We start from the raw sequence: 10,845 nt of genomic DNA on the forward strand, positions 1-10,845 counted from the left end.
CCCCCCCCCCCCCCCCCCCCCCTACTGGGTACAGCATGCAAATAAACCAATCATGGTCTGCCTGTGTTTGTTTTTCAATGGCTATTGGTATATGAAACTAGCCAACAAAAGCATAAGTGTGTGTTTTCATAATGTTACAGTTTATGAGCTGTAGTGGCAATGTGAAGTGGAAAAAAACAACTAGTTTTACCTGCTGGTTATTTTTGGAATGGAGTTATTTTTGGAACCATTGTTCGTGTCTCCCACCTTTGCTTTGCAAATCTGTTGAGGAAGCCGTTCTTTAGCCATTATCGGCAAAACCTCTGCAACAGCTCTCAAAAGACTCAACTTGGCAACTGTCTCCCACTCAGTAAGAGAGCCAGTGAATGTGTGTTTGATTATCATGGTAACAAAGTCAATCTGTTTGCTTTCCAGATGCTTATGGCTACACGCCAAACGTCAGTCTCTCCCTTTCACTGGGCAACCCTTGTCTTCCCTCTCAGTACCACAGTCTCCACTCCAGCCCCACTATATCTGTCTCTGTCACTGAGCCTCTCATTTATGACACCCAGGATGACTTGAGAGTGGCCAACTACTATTCAACCTCAAGTGTCCGCCCAAACGGAGCCCCAACCCTGGAGAGCCCTCGCATCGAGATCACAGCCTACGGCCAGTTCCCTGAGGATGAGGTAGAAGAGAACAACCTTCCTGTTGCCAAGAGAGTCAACTCCATAGTGACGTTGACCCTCCCCAGTGCAGATAGTTACCGCGACCCCAGCTGTCTCAGCCCGGCCAGCAGCATCTCATCTCGCAGCTGTCACTCCGACGCTTCTTCCTATGAATCAAACTTCTCCTACAACTACGACAACTCGCCCCAGAACTCCCCCTGGCAGTCGCCTTCTGTGTCCCCCAAGGGCTCCACCCTCGCCCTGCCGGGTGAAGGCTGTACCTCTGGCAGCTCCCCTCGCCACTCCCCCTCCACCTCTCCTCGTACAAGCGTGACAGATGACACCTGGATGGGTCAGCGTAGCTCCAGGCCCAACTCCCCTTGTGGTGCAAAGAGGAAGTACAGCTTTAACGGCAGCGGGGTATCACACAAGCACTACCCATACTCGCCCAACCACTCCCCTGGACTGTCCCCGCAGACCTCCCCTCGCCTCAGTATCACAGAGGAGAGCTGGCTGCCAAACACCAATCAGTACACCAACTCAGCCATACTGGCAGCCATCAATGCCCTGACCACAGATGGAGTGGCTGACCTTGTGGAGGGAATCCCCATTAAAGCCCGGAAAACCAGCCTGGAGCACAGCCCCACAGTCAGCCTAAAGGTGGAGCCTGGAGGTGAGGAGCTTAGTCCACAGGAGCTCTGTCAGGATGAACACTCCTCCAACCGCCTGCCATTAAAGAAGGAGGGCTACTGTGGTGGGTTTCTGGATGTGCCACAGCACCCATACTCCTGGTCCAAGCCCAAGCAATATGTCAGGTAAGCAAGCAAAGACAGTTTAAGTTACAGATGAAGATTTTGGAATTGAACATCTGTTCAAATCAATAAAGCCTGAGGGGAATAGCTTCTTGTGTACTTACGAGCATAAAACTAAGACTGGTTCACTATTTTTGGCAACTGAGAAATTATATAAAAAGTTATTTATATATGAAATGTATTGTTGTGACTGGTAGGATTTCTTTTTTGTGCAACTATTGAGTCCAAAGCAGCTATTGAGTCCAAAGCAAATGTTCTCGTATCATACAAAGACTTGCTAGTATCATACAAACTCGTATCATACAAAGACTTGCTAGTACAAGTACGGCTAAACATACTTGTAATTTCATAACGGGCTGTGGCATATCACATTGTTTATATGTTGCACATTCTACCCAGACAAGTGGATCTAAAACAAGTCCTCTCCTTTCTTTGCTAAGTTGACATGTTGGACATATTTCTGCCCCGACAGCCCATCCCTGCCAGCTCTTGACTGGCAGCTGCCGTCCACCTCGGGACCGTACAGGCTGCAAATCGACGTGCAGCCCAAGTCCCACCATCGAGCCCACTATGAGACGGAGGGCAGCCGGGGAGCAGTGAAGGCCCTGGCAGGAGGACACCCAGTCGTTCAGGTCTGTCCAAGCCAGGGCTTCTTTCGCTGGTGATATCTTTAAAGAAAGCAGTATCTATCTGAGAAACACTATCACATGTCACAAATGTCTAGGCTTTGACTTTACTTTGTGTCATAGGAATAATTATAACATTCGTTGTCTTGTAGTTTCTCAGATTTCTCTAATGACTCCTTCCGGGACCCAAACCATATGTTAAGAACCTCTGAGCTAGACTGTTTGGTTTCCTGTGATGATTAGACCAACACACGGTGCAGCCATTAGACTCAGTTCTCCTTACCTCGTCAGCTCTCGCCTCAACACTTTTTTACCTTGTGTTAAAATAGATTGGGGCGACATGTGTTTCATGGCCTGGCTGTTATGTTATTCAAAGACGTCACATTCTGAATGGAATACCATAGGTATGCTATTAGAAAGACCAGTCCACTCAGTCAGTTCCTGTCCAGACAAAGGTGACTCAGACTTTTCCATTACGTTGTTGAGTGCAGACAGTTACAAAGCGATGTAGCATGGCCAGTAAGAGCTTAGTCATGAGCTTTAACCACAGTCGCTCTGGTGGTCGAGTCTAAAGAAAAAATGTGGACAACTGCAGATATGTTTTGGTTTTAAACCCATCTGGTCCCCCAACCATTACTCCATACTGCTGACCTCAGTCTCTGAATAAATAAAGGGTCTGCAAAACATAGTTGAACAAAGTAAGCGGAGAGCCTGGCTGTCACTTTAATTAATACCTTTTGACATTTTATTAATATATTACAATAAGGCTACAAGTAAACCAGGTATTCGTCACATGTGGGATAGAGTTTCCTGTATTTGCCGTTCACTTTTGATAAAATGTCTTTTTACAGTGAGTTTTCCTTTGGACCACAGAGGAACAGTTAGCTAATTGTGCCCTTTAGTTTGAATGGGGAATGTTAACATTGCTAATCAGCCATTTAAAGAACAAACAAGCTGTGTCGCAATTCTATACTCAATCTATACCAACTCCAAGCTGGTTTTAAGTAAGTTGAGTATTCACACCAGACCAGTGCAAAATTAAGTATACTCACTTAAATATGCTAGTGCTCTACCTGCTGAACGGCAGAAAAATAAAGTTAGAGACTTTCAAGTGAACATAGTGGAACTTTTAGCAGCTAAAGAGAGATTTCCCCCTTGTGAGTTAGTGGAAACCAAAAGAGAGTGTAAAGGAGAGGGAATATTCAAATTATGCTAATGTTGCTAATTTATTTAATGTTCAAATAAGCCACTGTTTTGTTTCCCCGCAGTGGTCGAGAAGTTAGGTTTGCAGGTTTAAACCCTGAGAGATAATGGATGTCTTAGGCTGATACATACACATATACTGTGTGTGTGTGTGTGTGTGTGTGTGTGTGTGTGTACATATATATACACATTTATAGATGTTATATACCATAAACACACATTTACATTTAAACAAACAAGTACAACAAACATTATTATACTACAGTATAGTACATGTCTGAATGGAGAGAGTTTCATCCCACTGAAGGGTTGTCGTCTCTAACAAGCCATTATTCAAAATGCTTTCAAGGTGAATTTAACATTGTTTGTATGCATATTTGTATGCAGTTGTGGAATAAGACATTTGGAAACCAAATGTATCGTTCAGCGTGTTGCAGCTCCAGCCACACATCTGTGAAGTACGCATGTATTTGTTCATGAGAAGGTGCTAATGATTTAATGACCGGGGTCTGGGTTTACCCCGGCTGAAAGAGAGAGTGTGTGTTCTTTTTAAACCTAAACCCGAACCTCCCCCTACTTTTCCGCCAGCTACCACCCCAACCACACAGACTTCCCTTTGTTTAGGAAAGTTCCCGTGTGTACGGCTGACATCACCACGCGCTACGTCCTGCGGAGGCGGCAGCGACTAAACCACACACGTTTCTGGCAGGCTCTGATGAAGATGTTGGAGGGAGCCTCAGACAAGGCAGCTCCATCTCTGTGACTTCCTGATTACATGGTACACACACACAGCGCTGCAGCCTCTGCTGTGGATGCTGGCTGACGAATCCTCTGTGGCTTGTCCCGCCGCCCCTGTGACTCAAACCCGGCCCAGACTTTACAGAGTTTATTCTGGAAGGTCTTGTTCTGTATGGTGCACTTTTTTCTCCACGTCCTGCATCCATCACGGCTAAGCCGGCTATTTTTGTTCTCTTTCAATACCATCGCTGCCTCAACCACACCCGCCCTTACGCCAGCAGCAGACTGAAGTATGTCCCTCTGAAGTGCTCTGTGTAGTCCTCGCCACAGTTAATGCTCAGGGTTTCATGCTGTACTTTGGTGGAAAGGAAATACCCTCTATTCAAGTCTGTGAGGTCTTCTTTTTTTTAATGTCTGAACACCACTTTCATGACCAGCCCATTGCTGAAAAGCACAGCCAAGGAGCTTTTTTTCTGCATTAATATTTTGGAGTCATGTGCCTTTTCTTGACCCTAATCAAATCTAGATATCTAACCAAAGTCTCAATTAACAAATATCATGTGAAGCAAAAAGCATGAAAAGATGAATTGCCGGTCACACTGAGCTCTCTCTCTCTCTCTCTCTCTCTCTCTCTCTCTCTCTTTCTCTCTCTCTCTCTCTCTCTCTCTCTCCCCAAAAGATTATAACACAGGTATCCATATAGTATGTCTGTGTGTGTTTGTGTGTGGGATCATCCTTTTAGAGCTGGAAGGGTTTATGAGAGAACTGGAGAGGAAGCCCCAGTCGCCCTCGCCCCTCTCTCGTCCTCTCTGGTGCCTTGTGCAGCCAGAGTCTCTGCATTCCTCTTGTGGGTGATAATATGAACTAGGGAGGGATCGCTGCATTGCCAGGGTGGAGGAGCAAAGGGTTTACCTAAAGTGGTATCACAGGGATTTAATTGCGATGCCAAATCATAACTGTCTGCTGCCGATGCTTCATAAAACAGATGATTCAGAATGGAAAGGTTTCTTGATTTCAATGTTACCAGTTTGATCATTTTACGTCTTAAATGATACATATTAATGCTGATGGGAGCAAACGTTTCTACAAAGTCATACTTTAAAATCAGAAACTACTCAGATGGAATCATCGAGTTAAATTATGCCTGTTTGCTCAGAATGTCATTCTGATAATGATTCAAAGCAGATACTGAGTAATGTGTTTGTGATTACCGTTTGAAAGTAACCATCTAACCTTGTGAGCGGGCTTCCTCACTTCGTCACACTCCTTCCTGCTTCCTAAATAAACAGCATTGCTAGGCAGCAACCCATTTCCTTACACAAATATAGAGAACTTCTGCAGGCTCTTAACTCTGACAGGGATCCTCCTCCAAATCACATGTTGTGCCTCCAAAGTCCGAGCTGTTCCCTCTTGTTGTGGGCACTCCTCCTTGCCTCAATTGAAAGCTGTGGTCTTTATTTCCACATTTCCCTGCCGATCGCTTTTGCTGACAGTCTCATCCATAGCGGTGTATAATTAGGTGGGGTTCAGCTATGACATGTTGACATGGTCTGGGGCTATTACTGTGCACATATTGTCAATTTTTCTTACCCATTTATGCCAATTTTGGCTCATGAAGTCACATTATTTCAATTTTAGTTTTATACATGCAACATAGCTAAAGATAACAATACTCTTTATGTTTTGCAAATTAAGTGTAGTTCAGTTCAAACTTACTATTGCATAATTTTGAAAATGAAATCATTCATAGATGAAACCATAATATTACTCAGCCCTGACTGGCCAACAATAGTAGTTCTACTTATTCAGACTTAATAATTGGTGGCACATTAAGTGCAGCAAAATCTGTTAAAATGTAATAAAAAGCATGGACAGACTTCCACCTGTTTTTGACAAATAAGATCCGTTGTGATGTTTTGAATGAAAGAATTTGGGCTTTTGGAAAATGCAATAACGCTGAAATCCAAGTTTCTTTTTTTAATAACATATCATAAATATCTAAGTATCTCATAATGGAATGTGTGAAACACTACAAACAACATATGTATTGTGTTGGTGGAGATTCATCAGGTTTGTTAGGTCTTTTCGATAATGAGAGTGTCATCACATTTCATCTCTTTAACAAAAACCTATTTTTGTTCACACACTGTACCTGGTTAAATTATGACATTTTATTTCACTTTGATCCGACAATGTGAAAATGATTCAGAAATGCAACAAAATATGCTCTACCATCTTTGGTATGAAAACTATGGATTGCTGCTTTAACCTCTCAAACAAAAATAAATATGAACACTTTCTTCATATAATCCAATGCTTTATTTTCTTTTTCATACATTCCTACATAGGAAGCCCTGTAATTTCTTATCATACCCATTGTGTGTTTTTCAATTGCTCTGATGTCAAAATGCCAAGTGTTCTGCTCTGATTCCTGTATAGATAACATACATAACTCGGACGGTGTGTCAGTAGTAGCTGCTGTTCTCAGATTTCAGCCTGTGGGTTTAAGCTTCATGCCTGCACTCTGCAGTTTGGGTGGTTGAGGTCATCTTGGCAGGAGGCCTCGTGTCAAGCAACACCTATGGAGGTCTGGGAATACTTTAGAAGCTCTGGGTCGAGCCCACCAACTACAGCGAGCAGCACTTCTGTTGCTGTCTCCAACTCCATCATGCCGGGTTCATTTTACTGATAAAAAACAGAGCAGAGTCACTGCAGAGAGTTTTTCTTGACCCTGGTTTGCCGGCGCTCAGTGGGACTGACATGACTTTGACTTTTCTGAAACACTAACTTAGTCTGGTCACAAATCAAAACGCTGCTCGCTGTAGGTGGTTTTCCTGCTCTCTGGGAGCCGCTGCCCCTGAGGTTCAGCTACTGTAGGATCAACATCTTGGCAGGCCTGACATGAACTGATGGAGGAAGTATATACTGGCCATTGGTAGTAAATTAAAGTAGATGAAAAGGGTGATTACAAGATCCTAAATGGGTTCTTTGTTTGAAATCCATCACATTGAGAGCCTGACCTCTGAAAGACCTGCGTTTGTCCTTAACGGCATGCAAATGGAAGAGGACATGGAGCTTAACCGCAGCCGTGTCTTTTTTCTTTCTTTCTCCCCTCTTAGCTCCACGGCTACATGGAGAGCGAGCCTCTGACCCTTCAACTGTTTATTGGCACAGCTGACGACAGGCTGCTGAGGCCCCACGCTTTCTACCAGGTCCACCGCATCACTGGGAAGACGGTGTCCACCCCGAGCCACGAGGCCCTGCACAACAACACCAAGACCCTGGAGATCCCACTGCTGCCGGAGAACAACATGCGGGCCATGTGAGTATCAGGGCCTGTACCCATCCCCATTGATGTGACTGCAGAACGTTCAAAAAAGGATATATTGGGTGAAAAACAAACGTTTTAGCATCTTGAGGCTTCTGAAGAAAAGTCAAGGAGGGGCTCCTTTGGCAGCGAATTGATCAAAAGGCACAAAACCAGAGAAGATGAAAAGCTTTTTTTGATGGCCTCTATTCCTTAGGGAATACAAAGGCCTAAATGAATCAATTGGACATCAAGTCCCGGTTTATTCAGGAATTGACATGAACTTGGTTTGAATGACTTGAGACCCAAAAGACGTAAAAGCGGTTTATTTTGTGTAAAAGGGAAACGTTTTAGACATCTAGAGTATGTTCCGGTCTATTAGGACAAGTCCAAATCAAGTCTCAAACATTTGATACCAGTGAAGTCTCAAGTCAGTCGAGAAAAGTCCTTAAAGGTCCCATGACATAGTTCTCTTTGGATGCTTTTATATAGACCTTGGTGTTAACCTAATACCATATCTGAAGTCTCTTTCCCAAAATTCCGCTTTGGTGCAGAATCACAGCCGGTAGAGCGGGGGGCAAGGTGGAGTCTGGGGGTGTGGCCTTGACCAACTACCACTTTGCTTGTTTGAGAGCCATGATATCTCTCTCTCATGGGTGGGCAAAAGCAGATGAGGTCATAAGGGGCAAGATTCCAGATCGGACCATCTGAGCTTTCATTTTCTCAAAGGCAGAGCAGGATACCCAGGGCTCAGGTTACACCTATCGCCATTTCTAGACACTGGGGGACCATAGGCAGGCTGGGGAACCGCATATTAATGTTAAAAAACCTCATAAAGTTAAAATGTCATGCCATGGAACCTTTAATACTAAGTCCAAGTCAAGTATAAAGCCTCTATAAGTAAACATCTTTCTCACAAAGCTGTGTGTTTCAAAGTCTTAGTTAACATTGACTTGTCTTGTCTAAACTGGCTTGAGACTTGACTTGACCAAAAATTCCCTCCTGCCATGATGTAGTGAAAATCTGATGTAGTAAACACAAGCCACTCTGCAAACATATGCATCACTGTTAAGATATATGGAGTTTACTTTTAACTGAGGTATCCTTCCAGCCCTGTTCAGGGGGAAATGGTGTTCCAGTTGGGCTGATGGAACCCTGTTGAAACATGTTAACTTGTTTCCTATTGTCAAAAACTAACAATCTGGAGATATTAAGCTTGCTCCTGATGTTTACTATCCTGTGTGTGTCCAGCATGAGTGTGTGTGTGGCTTTTTTGTGTTTGGGTTGTGAAAATGTTGCCCTCTGTACACAGACGGGTGGCTTTTCCATTTATACTGTATAAGCCTCAGAGATCAGATTACTGGGGAAGCTCTGGGCTGCTAACAGGGGCCTGGGGTTTCTGTCTGAGCTGCAGTCAGTAGCAGCCTGCTAGCATCAGCACTTTCTCTGTGTTTTAATGGATGTAACACATAAGCTCCCCTTATACAACGACTTCATCTCAGGATATGGTTTCTCTTTTCTCATGGGGGATATACCTCAGAGTACTTAAAGTGTAGGCGGTGGATTTGTGGGAGATTTATTCGTTTTGACATGAACTCCAGTGTAACATAGACATGTTTTTGTTGTGGTATAGAAATGGGCATTATTGTATTTCTGAAATGTATGATTCAGGGCGGAGTGTGTTAAATTAAATCATTAATCCGTTAGCTAATATGAAGCCTCAAATGGCATTGTTTAACTTGGTATGACTCCAACTAACTCCTAACAAAGTAAATGATAGCATCAAATACTGCCCCTCTTTTTGGTATTGTGCTTTCTTTCTAAAACTTTGTCTCAGGGACTGAACGGACACCTCAGTATTTGGTTATGCACTCAGCTTGCATGATGCGTAGGCGGAGAGAGCAGAACAGCTGGGGTCCTTTGCATCAACACCTGATTGCTTTGCCAGTGGAGCAGCAGACCCTGGTGTCTGACAAGAAGAATGTTAGGGAGTGTTCAAATGTGTATTAAAGTTGACATTAACTAGGCTTTGAGGAATGCGGCATTAAGTAGCAAAGCGATGGGAAAGCCAGAAACTGTTTGGAGAGGCTTGAGGTATTTAAGTATGAAAAAGTAAGATGAGTGCAGTGCAGACAGAGGAGAGGAGGAGTTTTTAGTTTTTTTTACTAAGTGTGTGATGAAGAGTTTGTTGCTGTAAAAGATATCATTAGAGCCAATTCTTGGTTGTAAGATTTCTGTAAGGGGAACAGTATTTTAGTAACCATCTCTTGCAGGTCAATGATGTTCCTGGTGTGATGAAATTTGTTTCTATTGAGTTGAGTTTCACCCAAGAGTGGATCCACTGAGGTGGACAAGCGCTGTTGGAGGTGGTGGTGTTGATCTTCTGTCGACATGACTGCAGCCTCTGTTAAGACAGTGATTAGTGTGAACAACTTTTGATTTGGCTGCAATACTGCATACATCACACACTGTGAGAGCAAACATGTGATAAGTTGCCTTGTGGACAGGAAGACTTCGGCAAATTCTTTTTCTTTTGTCTCCACAAACAGAATCGACTGCGCGGGGATCTTGAAGCTGCGTAATTCGGACATCGAGCTGAGGAAGGGGGAGACTGACATCGGACGCAAGAACACACGTGTGCGGATGGTTTTTAGAGTTCACATCAACCAGGCCACAGGGAGAACGGTGTCATTGCAGGCTTCATCCAACCCAATTGAGTGCTGTGAGTACTGCTCATGTTTGTTTTTCATTCACCTAAACTCCCCAGTCCTCTAATGCGTTTCACGTTTTTACTGTAGATTAGTTGACTTTTTGTCTACCAACATGAAGATATGTTTTAGGGGTTTGAAGATGATCAGTTCTGCTAGACAAAACCACATTTATTTTTTCAGAATCTTTGTTAGCTTTTCTATTGGATGTTTTTCAATGAAATTCGGTAAAGACATTCATGTTCCCCTCAGGATGAACTGTAATCACATTGGTGATCTCCTGGCTTTTCATCCAGCGCCATCATCACATGCATTTTTTTTATTTGCAATATTTGGGTTTATGACCAAATACCTGCAAAAATGATCACATTCCCATTCGTCTTAGATGTGCTTTGGTGTTAATTAGCAAATGCAAACACACTCAAATAAGATGTTAAACGCGGTAAAAAATGATACCATCTCAACAACAGCATGTCAGCACTGTCATGTTAAGCATTTTAGCATGCTGACGTTAGCAGTTAGCTTGAAGCATTGCTGTGTCTAAGTGCAGCCTCACAGAGTAGACTCTTAGTTTGTTACTGTCAGACAGACAGACAGACAGACAGACAGACATGACACATGTGACAAGGGGGTCAAAAAGAAGTTGCTCAATTTAAAAACAATCACAAGACAAAGATTTTGGAAACCATTGGATTAATCAATTACTCAATAAACAGACTTTGATAATCAACTCATTCAAGTTATTCATCAAGATATTGTTGAGTTTTATGCATATATATATGTGTATATGTATATATGTGTATA

General features: G+C 43.2%; 1 protein-coding gene across 2 annotated transcripts in view; it reads left to right on the forward strand.

Annotated features, from left to right (window-relative positions):
• The window catches only part of nfatc1 (nuclear factor of activated T cells 1), a 42,995-nt gene that overhangs the window by 1,451 nt on the left and 30,699 nt on the right, over positions 1-10,845 (forward strand). For both annotated transcript variants that reach the window (XM_034891666.1, XM_034891668.1), the window contains exons 2-5: positions 415-1,462; positions 1,932-2,091; positions 7,146-7,348; positions 9,883-10,055. In XM_034891666.1, the coding sequence (XP_034747557.1) occupies positions 415-1,462; positions 1,932-2,091; positions 7,146-7,348; positions 9,883-10,055 (1,584 nt within the window). The remainder of the gene's footprint in view (positions 1-414; positions 1,463-1,931; positions 2,092-7,145; positions 7,349-9,882; positions 10,056-10,845) is intronic.

The sequence above is a fragment of the Etheostoma cragini genome, chromosome 14 (genome assembly GCF_013103735.1).
Source record: "Etheostoma cragini isolate CJK2018 chromosome 14, CSU_Ecrag_1.0, whole genome shotgun sequence".
Classification (NCBI taxonomy): Eukaryota; Metazoa; Chordata; class Actinopteri; order Perciformes; family Percidae; genus Etheostoma; species Etheostoma cragini.